Genomic DNA, 23,091 nt, shown 5'->3' with positions numbered 1-23,091 from the left:
AGGGAAGTCTTACTGCAGCTATATAAGGTATTGGTGAGGCCACACCTGGAATACTGCGTGCAGTTTTGGTTTCCATATTTACGAAAGGGTGTACTTGCTTTGGAGGCAGTTCAGAGAAGGTTCACTAGGTTGATTCCAGGGATGAGGGGGTTGACCTATGAGGAAAGGTTGAGGAGGTTGGGCCTCAGAATTCATTGGAATTCAGAAGAATGAAAGGTGATCTTATCGAAACGTATAAGATTATGAGAGGGCTTGGAAGTAGAGAGGATGTTTTCACTGATGGGAGAGACTAGAACTAGGGGGCATAATCTTAGAATAAGGGGCCGCCCATTTCAAACTCAAATGAGGAGGAATTTCTTCTCTCAGAGGGTTGTTGATCTGTGGAATTCGCTGCCTCAGAGAGCTGTGGAAGCTGGAACATTGAATAAATTTAAAACACAGCTAGACAGCTTTTTAACTGATAAGGGAATAAGGGGTTATGTGGGGCGGGCAGGGAAGTGGATCTGAGTCCATGATCGGATCAGCCATGATCGTATTAAATGGCGGACTAGGCCCGAGGGGCCGTATGGCCTACTCCTGCTCCTATTTCTGATGTTCTTATGTCCTCTGTTCCAAAGAAAACAGACCCAACATCTCCAATCTTTCCTCATATTCAGAATTCTCCAGTCCAGGCAACATTCTTGTAAATCTCCTCTGCACCCTTTCCAGTGCAATCACATCTTTTCTATAATGTGGTGACCAGAACTGTACGCAGTACTCCAGCAGTGGCCTAACCAGTGTTTTATACAGTTCAAGTATTGCGTCCTTGTTCTTATATTCCATGTCTCGATTAATGAAGGCAAGTATTCCATATGCCTTCTTAACTACCTTATCTACCTGGCCTGCTACCTTCAGGGATCTGTTGACATGCACTCCAAGGTCCCTTTGTTCCTCTTCACTTTTCAGTGTTGTAGCATTTAATGTGTATTCTCTTGCCTTGTTCGACCTCCCCTCACACTGATCCGGATTGAATTCCATTTGCCACTGTTCTCCCCAACATTCAAGTCCAAGTCATTGTTATGTAACACAAAAAACAAGGGACCTAGCACTAAGCCCTGCGGAACCCCACTGGATAACGCCTTCCAGTCACAAAAACACCCATCGTCCATTCCACTTTGCTTCCTGTCTCTGAGCCAATTTTGGATCCAGCTTGCCACTTTGCCCTGGATCCCATGGGCTTTTCACTTTTGTGACCAGTCTGCCATGTGGGTCCTTATCAAAAGCTTTGCTAAAATCCATGTACACTACATCATACGCACTGCCCTCATCGACCCTCCTGGTTACCTCCTCGAAAAATTCATCAAGTTAGTCAGACACGACCTTCCCTTAACAAATCCATGCTGACTGTCCTCGATTAATCCGTGTCTTTCTAAGTGAAGATTTATCCTGTCCCTCAGGATTTTATCCAATAATTTTCCCACCACTGAGGTTAGGCTGACTGGCCTGTAATTACTCGATGGGCTAAGGCAAGCACCAAAACCCCCTACTCTTGGTAGCGAGAGGCTTGGGTGATTTTAAATCCTGGGCCTGATCTGCATGCAGCTGGTCAGGAGGCCACCAACTGTGACTGATGGAACGGGCACCGGCACTCAGGTACGTGACAGGGAAAGGTCTCCACCATTGGTGGTCGTGCCTTCTGTTGCCTGGGCCCTAAGCTCTGGAACTCCCTCCCTAAGCATCTCTGCCTCTCTCTCCTCCTTTTAAGATGCTGCTTAAAACCTACCTCTTGGACCAAGCTTATGGTCACCTGCCCTAATATCCACTTGTGTGGCTCAGTGTCAAATTTTATTTTATAACTCTCCTGTGAAGCACCTTGGTAAGTTTTACTATGTTAAAGGCATTATATAAATACACATTACTGCTCTGGAAAAGATATAAGAACGTTTTAGGAAAATAAATTCTGCATTTTGTTATAAAAGTACTACACTTCGCAAAAAGTACTTCATTGACCGTGAAGTGGTTTGGGACGTGGTGAAAGGCAATGTTAAATGCAAGTCTTTCTTTCTGTCTACTCTCTGTTCTTTGAATTGTTGTTCTAGATTGAAGAGTACAGAGAGGCCCTGGAAGAAATCCTGATCCGAGGACAGAATGGCATACGTCTGTTGCCAGAACTCTACGCTGTTCCTGCTGAGAAGGTCAGGCATTGGAATCTGTTCATTACAGATTATATTAAGCTCTGATCACATGTCTTTTCAATGAGAAAATATACAACATTACCACCAAAATTTAAACTAATAAACAGCTTGGTGAATTCATGTTTGAGCTCGCAATTATATATCTTCAGCAACCGGTACTGCATGTTAATTTAATTAATTGACCTGAAAATTATTTCAGTTACATCATTTAAAACTCTTCAATTTCTTGACTGTAATTTTGTTTGTATGGGAGTCGATGATTTAACATGCAGATTCTTGCCAAGCTTTGCTGACTGTCATTGCAATGCTGTCAAACATTGGGGTGAAATTCAGCCAGATTTGTCTTCTGTGCACCAACCACCAGCATTGAATGTCAGGGATTTAAGGGTGTGTGTTTGCAGCTGAAAATCAGCCTGATTCCCAGCTCCATGTGTCTGTACTGCTAAAGGCTACTGCCCCATACTACTGCCGCCTCATACTGTCCCCATTCTGTCCCACACTGCCCCACATGTCACATACTGTCCCCATACTGTCCCCATGCTGCCCCACACTGCCCCACACTGCCCCACACGTCCCCATACTGTCCCATACTACTGCCGCCCCATACTGCTACCACTCCATGACGCCACATACAGCACCATAGCCCCATAACCCCACCATACCGCCCCCACACTGCCCCACACTGTCCCATACTGCCCATAGAAAGATAGAAAATAGGTGCAGGAGTAGGCCATTCGGCCCTTCGAGCCGGCACCGCCATTCAATAAGACCATGGCTGATCATTCACCTCAGTACCCCTTTCCTGCTTTCTCTCCATACCCCTTGATCCCTTGAGCCGTAAGGGCCACATCTAACTTGATTTTGAATATATCCAACGAACTGCCATCAACAACTCTCTGAGTGAAGAAGTTTCTCCTCATCTCAGTCCTAAATGGCATACCCCTGATCCTTAGACTGTGACCCCTGGTTCTGGACTTCCCCAACATCGGGACCATTCTTCCTGCATCTAAACTGTCCAGTCCCGTCAGAATTTTATATGTTTCTATGAGATCCCCTCTCATCCTTATAAACTTCAGTGAATACAGTCCCAGTTAATCCAGTCTCTCCTCATATGTCAGTCCTGCCATCCCGGGAATCAGTCTGGTGAACCTTTGCTGCACTCCCTCAATAGCAAGAATGTCCTTTCTCAGATGAGGAGACCAAAACTGAACACAATATTCCAGGTGAGGCCTCAGCAAGGCCCTGTACAACTGCCTGCTCCTATACTCAAATCGCCTAGCTATGAAAGCTAACACTGCCTGCTGTACCTGCATGCCAACTTTCAATGACTGATGTACCATGACACCCAGGTCTCGTTGCACCTCCCCTTTTCCTAATCTGTCGCCAAATAAGCTAATATTCTGCCTTCGTGTTTTTGCCACTGAAGTGGATAACCTCACATTTATCCACATTATACTGCATCTGCCATGCATTTGCCACTCACCTAATCTGTCCAAGTCACCCTGCAGCCTCTTAGCATCCTCCTCACAGCTCACACCGCCACCCAGCTTAGTGTCATCTGCATATTTGGAGATATTACACTAAATTCCTTTATCTAAATCATTGATGTATATTGTAAATAGCTGGCGTCCCAGCACTGAGCCCTGCGGCACCCCACTAGTCACTGCCTGCCATTCTGAAAAGGACCCGTTTATCCTGACTCTCTGCTTCCTGTCTGCCAACCAGTTCTCTATCCACATCAGTACATTACCCCCAATATCATGTGCTTTAATTTTGCACACCAATCTCTTATGTGGGACCTTGTCAAAAGCCTTTTGAAAGTCCAAATACACCACATCCACTGGTTCTCCATTGCCCACTCTACTAGTTATATCCTCAAAAAATTCTAGAAGATTTGTCAAGCATGATTTCCCTTTCATAAATCCATGCTGACTTGGACCGATCCTGTCACTGCTTTCCAAATGCGCTGCTACTTCATCTTTAATAATTGATTCCAACATTTTCCCCACTACTGATGTCAGGCTAACCGGTCTATAATTACCCGTTTTCTCTCCCTCCTTTTTTTTAAAGTGGGATTACATTAGCTACCCTCCAGTCCATAGGAACTGATCTAAAGTCGATAGACTGTTGGAAAATGATCACCAATGCATCCACTATTTCTAGGGCCACTTCCTTAAGTACTCTGGGATGCAGACTATCAGGCTCTGGGGATTTATCGGCCTTCAATCCCATCAATTTCCCTAACACAATTTCCCGACTAATAAGGATTTCCTTCAGTTCCTCCTTCTCACTGGACCCTCGGTCCCCTAGTATTTCCGGAAGGTTATTTGTGCCTTCCTTCGGGAAGACAGAACCAAAGTATTTGTTCAACTGGTCGACCATTTCTTGGTTCCCCATTATAAATTCACCTGAATCTGACTGCAAGGGACCTACGTTTGTCTTCACTAATCTTTTACTCTTCACATAGCTATAGAAGCTTTTGCAGTCAGTTTTTATGTTCCCAGCAAGCTTCCTCTCATACACTGTTTTCCCCCTCCTAATTAAACCTTTTGTCCTCCTTTGCTGAATTCTAAATTTCTCTGAGTTCAGGTTTGCTGCGTTTTCTGGTCAATTTTATGCCTCTTCCTTGGATCTAACACTATCCTTAATTTCCCTTGTTAGCCACGGTTGAGCCACCTTCCCCGTTTTATTTTTACTCCAGATAAGGATGTACAATTGTTGAAGTTCATCCATGTGATCTTTAAATGTTTGCTGTTGCCTATCCACCGTCAACCCTTTAAGTATCATTTGCCAGTCTATTCTAGCCAATTCACGTCTCATACCATCGAAGTTACCTTTCCTTAAGTTCAGGATCCTAGTCTCTGAATTAACTGTGTCACTCTCCATCTTAATAAAGAATTCTACCATATTATGGTCATTCTTCCCCAAGGGGCCTCGCACAACAAGATTGCTAATTAGTCCTTTCTCATTACACCATCACCCAGTCTAGGATGGCCAGCCCTCTCGTTGGTTCCTTGACATATTGGTCTAGAAAACCATCCCTAATACAGTCCAGGAAATCCTCCTCCTCCATATTGCTACCAGTTTGGTTAGCCCAATCTCTATCTAGATTAAAGTCGCCCATGATAACTGCTGTACCTTTATTGCACACATCCCTAATTTCTTGTTTGATGCTGTCCCCAACCTCAATATAACTGCTTGGTGATCTGTACACAACTCCCACTAGCATTTTCTGCCCTTTGGTATTCCACAGCTCCACCAATACAGATTCCACATCATCCAAGGTAATGTCCTTCCTTACTATTGCGTTAATTTCCTCTTTAACCAGCAACGCTACCCCACCTCCTTTTTCTTTCTGTCTATCCTTCCTAAATGTTGAATACCCCTGGATGTTAAGTCCCCAGCCTTGGTCACCCTGGAGCCATGTCTCCGTGATGCCAATTATATCATATTCGTTAATAACTGCCTGTGCTGTTAATTCATCCACCTTATTACGAATACTCCTTGCATTGAGGCACAGAACCTTCAGGCTTGTCTTTTTAACACACTTTGCCCCTTTAGAATTTTGCTGTAATGTGACCCTTTTTGATTTTTGCCTTGGGTTTCTCTGTCCTCCACTTTTACTTTTCTTCTTTCTACCTTTTGCTTCTGCCCCCATTCTACTTCCCTCTGTCTCCCTGCATAGCTTCCCATTCCCCTGCCATATTAGTTTAACCCCTCCCTAACAGCACTAGCAAGCACTCCCCCTGGGACATTGGTTCCAGTTCTGCCCAGGTGCAGATCGTCTGGTTTATACTGGTCCCACCTCCCCCAGAACCGGTTCCAATGTCCCAGGAATTTGAATCCCTCCCTTCTGTGCCACTCCTCAAGCCACGTATTCATCTTAGCTATCCTGCAATTCCTTCTCTGACTAGTACGTGGCACTGGTAGCAATGCTGAGATTACAACCTTTGCAGTCCTACTTTTTAATTTAACTCCTAGCTCTCTAAATTCAGCTTGTAGGACCTCATCCCATTTTTTTATCTATATGGTGCTTATAGGTACCAACGATATAGGTAAAAAATGGGATGAGGTCCTACAAGCTGAATTTAGGGAGCTAGGAGTTAAATTAACAAGTAGGACCTCAAAGGTAGTAATCACAGGATTGCTACCAGTGCCATGTGCTAATCAGAGTAGGGATTGCAGGATAGCTCAGAAAATACGTGGCTTGAGGAATGATGCAAGAGGGAGAGATTCAAATTCCTGGGACATTGGAACTGGTTCTGAGGGAGGTGGGACCAGGACAAACCGGACGGTGGGCAGGACCGGAACCGATGTCTTTGGCGGAGTGTTTGCTAGTGCTGTTGGGGAGGGTTTAAATTAAAATGGCAGTGGGATGGGAATCTATGCAGGGAGACAGAGGGAAGTAAAAAGGGAGCAGAAGCAAAAGGTGGGAAGGAGAAAAACAAGAGTGCAGGGCAGAGAAATCAAGGGCAAAAATCAAAAAGGGCCACATTACAACATGATTCTAAAAGGACAAAGAGTGTTAAAAAAACAAGTCTGAAGGCTCTGAGTCTCAATGTGAGGAGCATTTGTTAGAAGGTGGATGAACTAACTGCGCAGATAGCTGTTAACGGGTATGATGTAATTGGGATTACAGAGACATGGCTTCAGGGTAACCAAGGCTGGGAACTCAACATCCAGGGGTATTCAATATTCAGGAAGGACAGGAAGGAAAAGGAGGTGAGGTAGCATTACTGGTTAAAGAGGAGATTAACACAATAGCAAGGAAGGACATTAGCGTGGATGATGTGGAATCTGTATGGGTGGAGCTGCAAAACACCAAAGGGCAGAAAACGTTAGTGGGAGTTGTGTACTGACCACCAAACAGTAGTCGGGAGATTGAGGATGTCATAAAACAAGAAATTAGGGATGTGTACAGTAAGGGTATAGCAGTTATCATGGGTGACTTTAATCTACATATTGATTGGGCTAACAAAACTGGTAGCAATACTGTGGAGGAGGATTTCCTGGAGTGTATAAGGGATGGTTTTCTAGACCAATATGTCGAGGAACCAACTAGAGAGCAGGCCATCCTAGACTGGGTCTTGTGTAACGAGAGAGGATAAATTAGCAATCTGGTCGTGTGGGGTCCCTTGGGGAAGAGTGACCATAATATCGTAGAATTCTTCATTAAGGTGGAGAGTGACACAATTAATTCAGAGACTAGGGTCCTGAACTTAAAGAAAGGAAACTTCGACGGTAAGCGACGTGAATTGGCTAGGATAGACTGGAGAATGATACTTAAAGGGTTGACGGTGGATAGGCAATGGCAGACATTTAAATATCACATGGATGAACTACAACAATTGTACATCCCTGTGTGACGTAAGAATAAAAAAGGGAAGGTGGCTCAACCGTGGCTAACAAAGGGAAATTAGGGATAGTGTTAATTCCAAGGAAGAGGCATATAAATTGGCCAGGAAAAGCAGCAAACCTGAGGACTGGGAGAAATTTAGATTTCAGCAGAGGAGATCTATAAGGGTTTAATTAGGAGGGGGAAAATAGAGTGTGAGAGTAAGCTTGCAGGGAACATAAAAACTGACTGCAAAAGCTTCTACAGATATGTGAAGAGAAAAAGATTAGTGAAGGCAAATGTCGGTCCCTTACAGTCAGAATCAGGTGAATTCATAATGGGGAACAAGGAAATGGCAGACAAATTGAACAAATACTTTGGTTCTGTCTTCACTAACGAAGACACGAATAACCTCCCGAAAATACTAGGGGACTGAGGGTCTAGCGAGAAGGGGCAACTGAGGGAAATCCTTATCGGTCAGGAAATGGTGTTAGGGAAGTTGAAGGGACTGAAGGCCAATAAATCCCCAGGGCCTGATGGTCTGCATCCCAGAGAACTTAAGGAAGTGGCCCGAGAAATGGTAGATGCATTGGTGGTCATTTTCCAACATTCCATGGACTCTGCATCAGTTCCTATGGATTGGAGGGTAGCTAATGTAATCCCACTTTTTAAAAAAGGAGGGAGAGGGAAAACAGGAATTAGCCTGATATCGGTGGTGGGGAAAATGCTGGAATCAATTATTAAAGATGTAATAGCAGCGCATCTGGAAAGCAGTGACAGGATCGATCCAAATCAGCATGGATTTATGAAAGGGAAATCATGCTTGACAAATCTAGAATTTTTTGAGGATGTAACTAGTAGAGTGGATAAGGAAGAACCATTGGATGTGGTGTATTTGGACTTTCAAAAGGTTTTTGGCAAGATCCCACATAAGCAATTACTATGCAAAATTAAAACACAAGGTATTGGGAGTAGTGTATTGACGTGGATAGAGAACTGGTTGGCAGACAGGAAGCAGAGAGTCGGGATAAATGGGTCCTTTTCAGAATGGCTGGCAGTGACTAGTGGGGTGCCACAGGGTTCAGTGCTGGGACCCCAGCTATCTACAATATACATTAATGATTTAGACGAAGGATTTGAAGGTAATATCCCCAAGTTTGCAGATGACACTAAGCTGAGTGGCAGTGCAAGCCGTGAGGTGGACGCTAAGAGGCTGCAGGGTGACTTGGACAGGTTAGCTGAGTGGGCAAATGCATGTCAGATGCAGTATAATGTGAATAAATGTGAGGATATCCACTTTGGGGGCAAAAACAGGAAGGCAGATTATTATCTGAATGGTGACAGATTAGTAAAAGAGGAGGTGCAAAGAGACCTGGGTGTCTTGGTACATCAGTCACTGAAGGTAGGCATGCAGGTACAGCAGGCAGTAAAGAAAGCAAATGGCATGCTGGCCTTCATAGCGAGAGGATTTGAGTATAGGAGCAGGGAGGTCTTATTGCAATTGTACAGGGCCTTGGTGAGACCACACCTTGAGTATTGTGTGCAATTTTGGTCTCCTAATCTGAGGAAGGACTTGCTTGCTATTGAGTGAGTGTAGCGAAGGTTCACCAGACTGATTCCCGGGATGGCAGGACAGACATATGAGGAAAGACTGGATCGGCTAGGCTTATACTCACTGGAATTTAGAAGAATGAGAGGGGATCTCATAGAAACTTACAACATTCTGATGGGATTGGACAGGTTAGATGCAGGTAGAATGTTCCCGATGTTGGGGAAGTCCAGAACCAGGGGACACAGTCTAAGGATAAAGGGTAAGCCATTTAGGACCGAGATGAGGAGGAATTTCTTCACCCAGAGAGTGGTGAACCTGTGGAATTCTCTACCACAGAAAGTTGTTGAGGGCAATTCACTAAATATATTCAAAAAGGAGTTAGATGAAGTCCTTACTACTAGGGGAATCAAGGGGTATGGTGAGAAAGCAGGAATGGGGTACTGAAGTTGCATGTTCAGCCATGAACTCATTGAATGGCGGTGCAGGCTAGAAGGGCCGAATGGCCTACTCCTGCACCTATTTTCTATGTTTCTATGTTTCTATAAACAGCTACAAAAAACTACAAAAATGGCCGAGTGCCAATGTTTCCTTCACACTGCGCGAACGCTCCAACGCGCACGCGCAGCGTTGCCGGCAGGAAAAAAACTAATTTAAATAGTACCCTCCCACTTACAAAATTGGCGCGAGTGTAATCTCCGCCCCCCCGGGCGCCGCGCCAAACAGACAAGGAGCTGCAGAACGCTCCAGAATCGTGAGGTTTTTTTTAGGCGCCGTTTTAGGCGCGAAAAACGGGCGCCCAGCTCGGAGGGGTGCCCGTTTTTTATCGTGTGGAAACTTGGGCCCTTTGTTCCCAATGCGTAACAGAGCGCCCGCCCCCTATCCAGGGCAGAGGCAGGTCCTGCTAGAACTGCTCCTCCCAGCCATCAGGGATTTCTTTTACTCGTACAGTTAATGTTTCTTTTCCCTCGGCAAATCTGTTACATCGCAGGCAACAACGAGGATCAGTTTCCAGTGTAGCATACACACCTTCATGTTATTGTGAAGCGCAGAAGTGAAGTGGTTCCATTTAACTGTCAGTTTTTGAAATTTAAGCATCATTGGTGGTTACACGTAAAAGATTTGAGTTGCAGCTGGGTGAATCCGAATTGGACAGTGACCACAATCTAATATCAACATCCTGTTTGTCGTCACCAGGTGGATGAAGAATACAAGAGCCCACATACTGTGGACAGAATTGTTAAAGGGAAGTTACCTCACATGTGGGGACAATCTCTGTACATCCTCGGGAGCCTGCTGACCGAGGTACGCACCAATCAAATCATTTCACTCACATTGGGCCAGTACTTTCACCCTGCCTGTACCACAAAACAGACCTTCACACACTACATTTCCAACATGGTTAAATCAAGGTCACGTTTAGCAATTCGTCTTGGGACTTCAGTTATGTGGAGAGACTGGAGAAGCTGGGGTTATTCTCCTTAGAGCAGAGAAGGTTGAGAGGAGATTTGATCGAGGTGTTCAACACCATGAGGGGTCTGGACTGAGTAGAGAGAGAGAAACGTTCCCATTGGTGGAAGGGTCGAGAACCAGAGGACACAGATTTAAGGTGATTGGCAGAAAAACCAAAGGCGACATGGAAAAACATTTTTACACAGCAAGACTCGGAGGTGAGAGTTCTACCCACTGAGCCACAGTTGATGCATTAAAATGCACACATCTTTATTTCACCGCCGACTTTAGTTCTTTTCCCTGTAGTGTGGAAGTATATTTGATATTTGACCGGCCCACGCGCATAACCTTTTTCTGAGTTAAACATTATTTGCCAAACACTGCCCCATTCTCCCAACACATAAGAACATAAGAAATAGGAGCAAGAGTCGGCCATTTGGCCCCTCGAGCCTGCTCCGCCATTCAATAAGATCATGGCTGATTTGATCATGGACTCAACCACTTCCCTGCTCACTCCCCATAACCCTTGATTACCTTATAGTTCAAAAATCTGTCTATCTCCGCCTTAAATATATTCAATGACCCAGCCTCCACAGCTCTCTGGAGCAGAGAATTCCACAGATTTACAACCCTCTGAGAGAAGAAATTCTTCCTCATCTGAGGAATTTAAAACGGCAGCTCCTTATTCTTAAACTATGCCCCCTAGTTCTAGATTCCACCACGAGGGGAAACATCCTCTCTGCATCCACCTTGTCGAGCCCAATAAGATCACCTCTCATTCTTTTAAACTCCAATGAGTATAGGCCCAACCTGCTCAACCTTTCTTCATAAATCAACCCCCTGATCTCAAGAATCAACCTAGTGAACCTTCTCTGAACAGCCTCCAATACAAGTATATCCTTATTTAAATATGGAGACCAAAACTGTATGCAGTACTCCAGGTATGGCCTCACCAAAACCCTGTACAGTTGTAGCAGGACTTCCCTACTTTTATACTCCATCCCCTATTAGTTGCTGTACCCGCATGTAGTAGTGGGATATCCTCAGTGCGAACTCTCGCCCACATCTTGGTATCATCCACAAACTTAGCGACCATTTCACTCAACACATACTTCTAAATCATTAATGCAAATGGTAAATAGCAAAGGTCCTAACCCCGATCCCTGAGGGAACCCACTGGTAACCAGTCTCCAGGCATATCCAGAGCCACTTTCTGATTGTGGGCATTCAGCCAGTTCTCAATCCACCACAGCAGATTGCCACCAATTCCACAAGATTCTCTCTTGTAGAGACGCCATTTATGAGGTACCTTATAACAACATAAGAATTAGGAGCAGGAGTACACCATTGGGCCCCTCGAGCCTGCTCCGCCATTCAGTGAGATCATGGCTGATCTTCGGCCTCAACTCCACTTTCCTGCACTCTCCCCATATCCCTTGATTCCCTTAATATCCAAAAATCTATCGCTCTCAGCCTTGAATATACTCAAAGACTGAGCCTCCACAGCCCTCTTTGTTAGAGAATTCCAAAGATTCACCACCCTCTGAGTGAAGAAGTTTCTCCTCATCTCAGTCCTAAATGGCTGACCCCTAATTCTGAGACTGTGACCCCTGGTTCTAGACTCCCCAGCCAGAGGAAACATCTTCCCTGCATCTACCCTGTCAAGCCCTGTAAGAATGTTGTATGTTTCAATGAGATCACCTCTCTGGAGAATATAGTCTGCTCAATCTCTCCTCATGGGACAATCCCCCCATCCCAGGAATCAGTCTGGTGAACCTTCATTGCACTCCCTCAATAACAAGTATATCCTTCCTTAGGTAAGGAGGCCAGAACTGTACACAATACTCCAGGTGTGGTCTCACCAGGGCCTTGTATAATTGCAGTAAGACGTCTTTACTCTTATACTCATTTTCCCACGTTAGAACAGTGACCACACTTCACAAGTACTTCATTGGCTGTAAAGCGCTTTGAGACATCCAATGGTCGTGAAAGGCGCTATATAAATGCAAGTTTGTCTTTTTTACTCAATTCCTCTTGTAATAAAGGCCAACATACCTAGTTTTATCAAAAGCTTTCTGAAATCCAGATAGACCATGCCTAACGGGTTACCTTCAAGCAATAATCTGGTGCCGCCTTCAAAAAATTCAAATTAGTAAGACAAAACTTTAATTTCTGGAAGCCGTGTTGGGTGTCCCTGACGAGGTCTGCTCTGTCTCAGGGATCATACAGACCATTGCTAATGATTCCCTCAGGCATCTTTCCTATTACTGGCATCAAGCTAATGGGTCTATGGTTACCCGCTTCTGGCTTATTTTAAACATTGGATCTGCGATGCCCCCCTTCCACGGAGCAGTCCTCGACTGCAGCGAACTATTAAATACACGGGCAAAGAGCTGCCGCAACCCCTGTCCCATCTCCTTCAGGACCCTGAGGTGGGTATCATCCAGGCTGGCAGCCTGATCGGTTTCAACGTTCTTTATTCTTTCTGAAGTTATATCCTCATCTATTTTAATATTCATTGAAATTTACCGCACGGAAGGAGGCCATTTCGGCCTGTCATATCTGCGCCGGCCGACCAAGAACTATCCAGCCTAATCCCACTTTCCAGCTCTCGGTCCGTAGCCCTGTCGGTTCAGGTGCACATCCAAGTACTTTTTAAATGTGGTGAGGGTTTCTGCCTCTACCACCCTTTCAGGCAGTGAGTTCCAGACCCCCACCACCCTCTGGGTGAAGAAATTTCCCCTCAACCCCTCTAAACCTCCCCCCAATTACTTTAAATCTATGCCCCCTGGTTGTTGACCCCTCTGCTAAGGGAAACAGGTCCTTCCTATCCACTCTATCCAGGCCCCTCATAATTTTATACACCTCAATGAGGTCTGCCCTCAGCCTCCTCTGTTCCAAAGAAAATAACTCCAGCCTATCCAATCTTTCCTCATAGCTAAAATTCTCCAGTCCTGGCAACAGTTGCTGTGGAAGACTTACAGCATTGATGTTTGGCAGTCATTCGAATGCTTTAAATATTTCGTATAGGTTTTGTTTGGCAAAAGACTTGTGAATTTGTTGTTGTGTGGCCGTGTTGCAGCAAATCTTGCCTTTGGTATTCTGTCCCAGTGTGAGCTTTCCACGGAAGACTGAGCTATTTATGTTTGAGTGGGAGCGTGCAGTGGGCTCTCTGCCAGATCAGTAAATGGCAGGGCAGCAGATGCAATTCATTCAGCCTCAGCCGGCTTGGGTTATTTTACCATTTGATTGGGGTCTTGCTTTGCTTTGCAGGGATTTCTTGCTGCTGGTGAAATTGATCCCTTAAGCCGAAGACTGTCCACCATTGGCAGGCCTGATGTTGTTGTGCAAGGTCTGTCAGATACGTTGAGCATCTCTCGTCTCTTCTCCAATACACAGCTTCAACACTGCAATGGCCCAAAGTGGTTTTGTTGAAACAATAATCGGTCTTTTGTTTCCCCCTTACTTTTCATCAACTCATTCATGTATTGTCGGTGATGTAACCAATTCATTTAAACAGAGCATTTCCTCTCTCATTCCACCACTTTCTAATCACATTTACCATTTTAAAATCAGTGAATGCACTCCTGTTTGAAAACTTACCTTGAAAATTAAAATGAATTAACATTACTGGAGGTAACTGTTTCTTTCTCATTGCATAGTGTCAATATTGGCAGAAACCGAAAAGATAAAGAACATTTTAGCAAAGCATAACTTGCATGTCGACAGTGTTTGTGACGTTCTACCGATCAGGGTGCAGCCAGGAAGAATTCTCAGCCACATATATGCCAAACTAGGTAAGTGCTGCACAAACCTCATGTTATTCACATTAATTAAATCACTTAGTATTATACCAGTGCTCAATGATATACGTGATGTGTATCGCATTCATTAAGCTTGGACAGTGAGGGAGCAAAATTGCCCCGTGCCTGATCGGGGCAGTAACCTTCTGGTGGCGGGACTTTTATCACCTGACCCGGAATTCCCGCCCTCCCCGATGCGGAATTGGGCCGTACACGGGGCCTCCGGTGCCCCGCTGAGTCCAGCACTCGTGCCTCGCCAAGCTGGCATCGACATCCACTCGTTGCCAGCCTGCGGGGCAATTTCCCCCACGGGGCGGTGAGGGGTTGGCACGCACAGCCTTTACATCATCGCCGGTTGTGCATCGGGGGATATCCCTCACATAGAGAAGGGATGCCCCAGGAAATAGGGAAAGGAATCAGGAGGCAGAGAGGAGCAGGGAAAAAGTAAACAATTTCAACAGGATGCAATTATTCTTCATCATCATCATCATCATAGGCAGTCCCTCGGAATCGAGGAGGACTTGATTCCACTCCAAACGTGAGTCCTTAGGTGGCTGAACAGTCCAATACGGGAACCACAGACTCTGTCACAGGTGGGACAGATAGTCGTTGAGGGAAGGGGAGGGTGGGACAGGTTTGCCGCACGCTCCTTCCGCTGCCTGCACTTGTTTTCTGCATGCACTCGGCGATGAGACTCGAGGTGCTCCGCGCGCTCCCAGATGCTCTTCCTCCACTTGGGGCGGTCTTTGGCCAGGGTCTCCCAGGTGTCGGTGGGGATGTTGCACTTTATCAGGGAGGCAATTATTCAGCCTTACAGCTGAAAGCGGCAAAGGGTCAATTTGATGAACTACACAGCCAAGAATGAACAATGAATGATTTATTGTATATATAACACACAAGTACATAGTACAGAGAAAGACAAAAGAGAGATGGAGAGAAAGAGAGAGAGCGAGAAAACGCTGGAAATGATCCTGCTCCACCAGGTGAAAAAATAGATGAATTCATCTCAGATCGATAATTTGCAGCCATTTGTTATTTCAGATTCTCACATTTTCCTTAATCACTTAATTATTATTTTTTTAAACATCTCTGGTCCCATCCTGAGATTTAGGAGATGAAATTGCCCCGTTTTATAGCCCCGTTAGCATCTCCGGTGCCCGCCCATTTAAAACTAAGATGAGGAGAAACCTCAGTGGGTTGTGAATCTGTGGAATTCGCTGCCTCAGGGAGCTGTGGAAGCTGGGACATTGAATAAATTTAAAGCAGAAATAGACAGTTTCTTAAACGATAAGGGAGTAAAGGGTTATGGGGAGTGGGCAAGGAAGTGGAGCTGAGTCCATGATCAGATCAGTCGTGATCTTATTGAATGGTGGAGCAGGCTCAAGGGGTCGTATGGCCTACTCCTGCTCCTATTTCTTATGTATGTTAACGGGAAGAAACATGATTGTTTTATCTTTTAACAGGATGCAACAAAAAACTGAATCTTAGTGGACGGCCATATAGACATATTGGTGTCCTTGGTACATCCAAGTTATACATGATAAGAAATCAGATCTTCACGTTTACTCCACAGGTAAGCATCTGAATTGGTTGATGGCCTTTATTGCAAGGGGGATTGAGTATAAAAGCAGAGAAGTCCTGCTACAACTGTACAGGGTATTGGTGAGGCCACACCTGGAGTACTGCGTCCAGTTTTGGTCTCCGTAGTTAAGGAGAGATATACTTGCATTGGAGGCTGTACAGAGAAGGTTCACTAGGTTGATTCCGGAGATGAGGGGGTTGACTTATGAGGCTAGGTTGAGTAGGTTGGGTCTATACACATTGGAGCTCAGAAGAATGAGAGGTGATCTTATTGAAACATATAAGATAATGAGAGGGCTCGACAAGGTGGATGCAGAGAGGATATTTCCACTCACAGGGGAAACTAAAACTAGGGGATATAGTCTCAGAATAAGGGGCCACCCATTTAAAACTGAGATGAGGAGGAATTTCTTCTCTTCGGGTTGTAAATCTATGGAATTCTCTGCCCCAGTGAGCTGTGGAGGCTGGGTCACTGAATATATTTAAGGTGGTGATAGTCAGATTTTTGAGCGATAAGGGAGTAAAAGGTTATGGGGAGTGGGCAGGGAAGTGGAGCTGAGTCCTTGATCAGATCAGCCATGATCTTATTGAATGGCGGAGCAGGCTTGAGGGGCCGTATGGCCGACTCCTGCTCCTAATTCTCATGTTCTTGTGTAATGGTACATTTTTTGAACTGTTTTGAAACTTATGCAGCAGAATGGATAAGTCTAATTGATTGTTGCCGTTATTGAAGGATCATTGCAGTGAGGGAGTTGCACATAACTAATCACTTAATAATGCAGCATATATTTTTGATGCGTTCAGTGATATTTTAAATATTTAGCACAAAATGTCAAACTGGAAGAATAGGCTGCCTTATAGTTTTTTGTGTTGAACATTCGGGCAGATACCTGCATGGGAATCATTGTTATATTCCCTATTCTCGCCCATTCCTGTGAAGTCATTTGGTTCATGGGCTGCAGTGCACATTGCTTTTCCATACGGTTCCACCCCGAGAGTTCTAATCCCCCTCGCTCTTCATGGTGGTTGGGGAAAACGCAATATGAAAATGATTACACGTGCGGAATTGAGAAATATGCATTTCATCGCTTCAGTTTCAGGCTCAGATGCATTTTACAACATTTCCTGTGCATTATTTTCAAGTTAAAACTACCAGAATGTTTATTGACCTTGCTCTGATATTGTAAACTCGTGCAAGGAATTTCTGCTGGTTCGTCATTTTTAATTGTGCTTTTTTAACGAATAGTTTATTGATCAGCATCAATTTTACTTGGCCCTGGACAACCATATGATTGTGGAAATGCTTCGAACAGATCTCGCTTACCTTTTCTCCTGCTGGAAGATGACCGGACGTCCAACAGTCACCTTTCCGATCACCAAGATCATGCTGTGTAAGAGTTCATCGGCTAAATGCTGTTCTTTTTGGGAACAATATCTTCAAAATTAATCTCAACGGCAGGCATCATAATTACTTGTTTGACAACATAAGGAAATCTTGGCAGGGCTCTGGGGAAAGGGCGGGGGGAGTGGGATGAATTGGGACAGCTCGACCAAAGGTCCGGCAAGGCACGATGGGCTGAATGATGTCCTCCTGTGCTGGGCAATTCTGTGATGGATGGGTTTGTCCAGCAACTATCGATAGTTCACTGTATTTATTTTGGATAAATGTCAACGTGTACAAGTAGATTGATGGTTATATTGCTAACATCCGCATTCTGGTGAATTTGAAATATGAGACAGACACCTTGTGTTCCCCAAGGAGTGATGGACCAGACTTGGGTTTCTGTAAATGTTTCATAGCATCTTTAGTTAGTGTTTAAATAAGTATTACAGGTGGGCAAAGTGTTGATTGAGTGTAGGTATTAAAGCACTGGCTTTATGCCATTATTCAGTAGGGTTTCAGTTTTAATTCATTTACTGCAGCATGTCTATTTCAATTGTGCTCAACTCGAGACAAAAGACTTCAGCAAATGCACTGAGATAACTTGGGAGAGACGCGAGATATAGGGGAAGTACCATTTTGTTCAACGTGGTCCCCTCTTCGTAGAGCAACGCAATGAGTTCTCCGTCAATGCTCCATGTTAGTAAAGCAGCCCGTTTTATTGGCAGTACGGGAGACTAATAGCCCCCCCAGCAAGCACCCCAAGGCATCATGGACTAGCCCTGCAGCCAATCACAGCCGACAATGCCTCACATCTTCTGCCCAACCCCAGGGAAGGATTCCAGCAGCACGGGCTGCAGATTCTTCAGATGTTGTCCCATACCCACCTCAGCCCTTGGGCCGAGAGTCGTAACCCCCCCCCCCATTGGCCGAGAGTCGTAGCCCCTCTCCTCATCCCATTGGCCGAGAGTCAGAGCCCCCTCCCCTCACGCCATTGGCCGAGAGTCAGAGCTCCCTCCCCTCACGCCATTGGCCGAGAGTCAGAGCCCCCTCCTCTCACCCCATTGGCCGAGAGTCAGAGCCCCCTCCCCTCACACCATTGGCCGAGAGTCAGAGCCCCCCCCCAACCCATTGGCCAAGAGTCAGACTCCTCCTCCCCACCTTGGGCAGATGCTTGCAAGGGGGGAGGTATGTAACAGAGCCACTGGGAGTGGAGTGGAGGAGCTGGTGCTAGGGTGGGGTGACCTCATTGGGCTGAGATAGTCCACATCCCTGGGGCCCACCTGCCATCCTTCTGCCACATTCCCGGGCCACGGCAACCCTCTGTGCTCTCTCAGGTTGTCCATGTCTCCCTCCCCCTCTGCTGTAATAGTTTACACCCCCTCTGGACCCATCCTTTCTTTCTTTACTTGTCCCATTACCGCCCCCTTTAGCTTTGCACCATCATCCATTTAATCATTCCTGCACGTCCCCTGTATCCTTTCATTGGCCTCTTAGATCAAACTGTCTTTGCCTATTCTCTTTATCTGAGATTCTCTCAATCTTCCGACCGTGTCCCTTGTACCGCAAACATGTTTTCTCCATTGACGAGCTGGCCCAGGAGAACACTGTGTAAAGATATTGAGGCTGTGTGCCTGAGAGTGCAGGAGGGCCCTGTACTTGCGCAGGGTACATACACTGCTGGGAAAATAGGCCCTGATTGTACAGTGTAATGAAGGCAAACTTCCAGCGTTCATCCCCATTACCCCTCTGAAACTGATCGTTACTCCAGGATTTAGCATGTGCGCAGACAAACGGGGATCTCCTGAACAGACTGCTCCGACACAGACTGCCTTGTGGAACTCTCCATAGTCAGCATTCACTTGAACTGATGAAAACGTCCCGGTTTCCGCTCTAATATTGTTGTAAAAATAAAACACCAAAAATTACACCTTGTTTAAATAAGTCTAACTGGGGTTTTAACCACATGCTAACTGCTGAACAACTGTTCCGACCCTGAAAAACAAATTGTATATTTGTTGAATGTCAAATTATGATAACTACTATATTTTAATTTTTTTTAAAAATTTGTTTATGATATTTCGGCTTCTACCTTAACCCCATGTGTATGTCCCAATCTTTATTTTGTTCTTTGTAAAATGTTTTTAAAAAGTGAAATGCTTTTTATTTCCTGGTTTGCTGTCTGTGAGAATTTTCATTGTGATTGGTTGCTGAGATAGCTTGAGGACATCACTGCCAATGTACACTGGAGATCCCCTTTTGATAGCACTGCCATCATATTCAGTTCGAGGAAGCTAATGTTTTTGCCACAGAGATCGCAAAATCTTTGTGAGCAGCTTTATTAAAGGTCAGGGACGATCGCTGTCACTTTGCCACTGACTACAAATTCCAGGCCACACAGTGGGCCTGTCAGCATGTGTAAAGAGAGATTAGTTCATCACATGTCTTTCTCTTTGCAAGTTCTGATTGACATGTTAGTTGCAGCATTTGTAGTTTATGATTCCGATTTCTAACAGTTGCTGTCATCAGACTTAGCCTGTGGACTACTTACTTATTCCTGCAGTTTTAGTGGAGAATTCCAAGAAAAGTGCATACATAATATATATAACTGTTAAGTTAGCAGACCTGGATATGCAGGAACAGCTGCATAGTATCTGTGAAGTATACGTGGTATTCAGGGAATCACCACTGTCAGTTTGAAGATAGGCAGAAAACAACTGCAAGAAGAAAACATGTGGGTTCTTGGGATTGGATAACATGTTGCTTGTCCCAGGGCTGACATCTGATTCCAAGAGAATTCCTTCTAGGCCCATTTCAGGAAAGTAGAAATGGGAATCCTGGTTGTTTTTTCCCCTCTTCCCAAGTGCAGGAATGCTGAGGGTAGTTGTAGCATTTTCACTCCAATGGGGATTCGCTATTTCAAAAAAGACCAGGGGCTGGAAATTCGATCGGGCCTCAGTCGGGGCGGTGTCCCAGGCGGGGCGGTACATTTTGTACCAGCAAATGGTTTGCGTCTGCCGCCGCGAAATACATCAGCTGGTCCCGGAGTTTGGAGCGGAGCGCTAAGGGAGGCGTTGTACACCTCTTTTAGGGCGCTAGGCCGGCTGAGCATGGGAAAAGCACGAGCTAAACAGCCGGCCCGGGAGTGCTCTGAGAGAGGTCTCCAAGGAGCTGGGGGGAGGAGGGAATAAACCTGGCAGAAACACCAAAAACATTTCCAATACATAGGTCATACCACCACAACAAAAAATGTTTTTAAAAACCAATCACACTTACCTGAGGTGGACATTACTTCCCTCACTGCGACCACTCCAGCTCGGACTGCCCACTTTCACAGGCGGTCCCACCAGGAGGCGCTGTGGGGCGCTACCGGTCGGGCGGGAGTCAAAAATTGAGCCAGTGTTGCAACCAGGGGCGTTGCACACCGGCTCGCCACTCCCGGGAGGTGATGCTCCGCACTCCATCGATACCGGCACCGAATGTCCCAGCGAGGTGCTGGAAGCTGGCCACCCGGGCGCAAGTGCTCTCCGCCGCCATTGCCGCCCCTCCGGGGCGCTATCAGGGACGGCAGAAGATGAAAATCCAGCCCCGAGAATTGGTTTTGGGATGTGAGATGTCTGGCTTAGTGCCAAATTGAATGCAGCTGCCTACACTGAGGGCTTTACTCTCTATCATCTTTATACCAGCAACAATTTCTAATGTGCAGCGGTATTTCGAATTCCCAGCTCTCTTTCAGCTCCGACTCCGCATTAATATAGCAATAGTACCCCTGCCGTAGTAGAATGCAGTTCTTGCTTTCTCCGACAACCTCAACATTACTACTTTTTATGGATTATTTCCCCAGTGTCACATCAGGTTAAATGACGCAATGTTCTTCCCGAACTCGACCTCCAAATACAATGTGTTTGACCATGGACTAGTCCAGTTTTTAGCTTTTGATTTCAAGGATTGAGAACACACAGTAGTGTCTTGTACTTTCTAAACTTGCCCCGTTTCTGTTGCAGCTGAGGATGGAACAGACATTGACTCAAATATTCTCTGTACGCTTCGAAAGCTGCAGGATGGATACTTTGGTGGGGCTAGGTATGAATTTGCATGGAGACTTGCACCTTTGTGTACCGTGGTGCCTTTAGTTTGGATTATTGGGTGGATAATGTTCTAGTGATGAAGCTTTGTAAAGGCAACTAACTAATTCTAATGTTTCACATTTTAGAGTGAAAACGGGCAAACTGTCTGAATTTCTGATTACCTCGTGCTACACACATCTGAGCTTCATGGACCCAGGCTCCGATGGCCTTCTGTTGGATGATGATTTCAGTGAAGACAGCATCACTCCCAGTGATGAGGTGCTAGAGGCTGTGCACGATTCCTGCTACAGAAATGATGGTAGGAATCATCCAAATTTTGCTTGTTGGCTTCTTGGCGTTCATGTAGGTTTGGGATTCACATTTGTGGTAAATCTTAGTCTTCTACATTGTAATGTCTTTGCTTCATGGATTCTTTGCTTAAGAATCCATAGCAACACATTGCTATTGAGAACTAGTTGGTTTATTAGCAAAGGTTTAACAATCACACTACACATTACTAGTTCATCCACCAGGCTCACAACCACCTGCCCCATCGTGGATCACCCAAACCCAACTGGCTGGGGTTTTATTGAGCCTTGTGAACATCATGTGACTGGCTAAGCCCTCCCACTCAACAGCTCTCCAACTATTTTAGTTGCACCTGTAAATCAAATGCCCCCTTATTAAAGGGGTAAATTAGATGGCAAACTTTAATACAAGTGCCCCCTTATTAAAGGAGGGGCACTAAAACCAACACATTAATCAAATTAAACTTTTGCCAGTAGCTTAAATCAGATTTGGATTTGGTTGCCGGGGGTGATGATGCACTCCAGTCTCTCTGGCGTCCGCCTCTCGTGGAAGGCCACGAGCGTACCGGTGGACACCGCGTGCTCCATCTTCAACAGCTCACAGGTGCCTAAATTACATATATGTTCATTAAAAATATCTTATTACAACTTCAGTGTAATCAAAGATTACTTTCTGTTTCATAGAGTAAATTTTATAAAAGGAGAAAATATTTGTAGTGAATTCTTCTTAAAGTAAACGAAGATATTTTGAGAGATATTTTTAACGCACCCTGCACGCCTTCCATTGAAGTGAATGGAAAGTGAAACGAGGTGGAGATTAAAACAACCAATCACATTCCAGACATTCCTTGACCAGTGGCTTTGGTTCAAATTACTCCCATTGTTTCTGTGCAGAGAGCTTGTAATGGTACCTGAATTGTGTTGTATATGTTAGCAGGTATTTAGGTTGAGCTGTCAGTGGGAAAGCAGCCATGCTCAGTGGAGCAAGCCAAGCCAATGAGGTCTAACTCAAGGAGATGGAGTCAGCGATAGAAATGAATGCTGTCTAGAGGTTAAGGTGAGAGCAGATGAATGTGTGAGAGATTGCAGTAATGACTGAGAACTCTCACGCATTAAAAAGATATAGAGGCACTGGAGAATGTGCGAGAGATCACAATAATAGAGTGGTCAACAACTAGGGGGCATAGATTTAAAGTAATTGGGGGGAGGTTTAGAGGAGACTTGAGGGGAAATGTCTTCACCCAGAGGGTGGTGGGGGGTCTGGAACTCACTGCCTGAAAGGGTGGTAGAGGCACAAACCCTCACCATATTTATAAAGTACTTGGATGTGCACCTGAAGTGCCGTAACCTACAGGGCTACGGACCAAGAGCTGGAAAGTGGGATTAGGCTGGGTAGCTCTTGGTCAGCCGGCACGGACACAATGGGCCGAAATGGCCTCCT

The 23,091-nt window shown here is 45.3% G+C and overlaps 1 protein-coding gene across 2 annotated transcripts in view; it reads left to right on the top strand.

Moving 5' to 3' along the window:
* LOC139276349 (phosphorylase b kinase regulatory subunit alpha, liver isoform-like) overlaps positions 1-23,091 on the top strand; it is a 374,428-nt gene that overhangs the window by 180,930 nt on the left and 170,407 nt on the right. Inside the window, exons 11-18 of one of the 2 annotated variants that reach the window (XM_070894200.1) lie at positions 2,079-2,174; positions 10,256-10,363; positions 13,784-13,862; positions 14,173-14,307; positions 15,777-15,886; positions 17,141-17,285; positions 21,280-21,358; positions 21,489-21,661. In XM_070894200.1, the coding sequence (XP_070750301.1) occupies positions 2,079-2,174; positions 10,256-10,363; positions 13,784-13,862; positions 14,173-14,307; positions 15,777-15,886; positions 17,141-17,285; positions 21,280-21,358; positions 21,489-21,661 (925 nt within the window). The remainder of the gene's footprint in view (positions 1-2,078; positions 2,175-10,255; positions 10,364-13,783; positions 13,863-14,172; positions 14,308-15,776; positions 15,887-17,140; positions 17,286-21,279; positions 21,359-21,488; positions 21,662-23,091) is intronic. The other variant, XM_070894201.1, reaches the window with a different exon arrangement.

Source organism: Pristiophorus japonicus, chromosome 11 (assembly GCF_044704955.1).
Source record: "Pristiophorus japonicus isolate sPriJap1 chromosome 11, sPriJap1.hap1, whole genome shotgun sequence".
NCBI lineage: Eukaryota > Metazoa > Chordata > Chondrichthyes > Pristiophoridae > Pristiophorus > Pristiophorus japonicus.
This window is presented reverse-complemented; position numbering and strand designations above follow the sequence as displayed.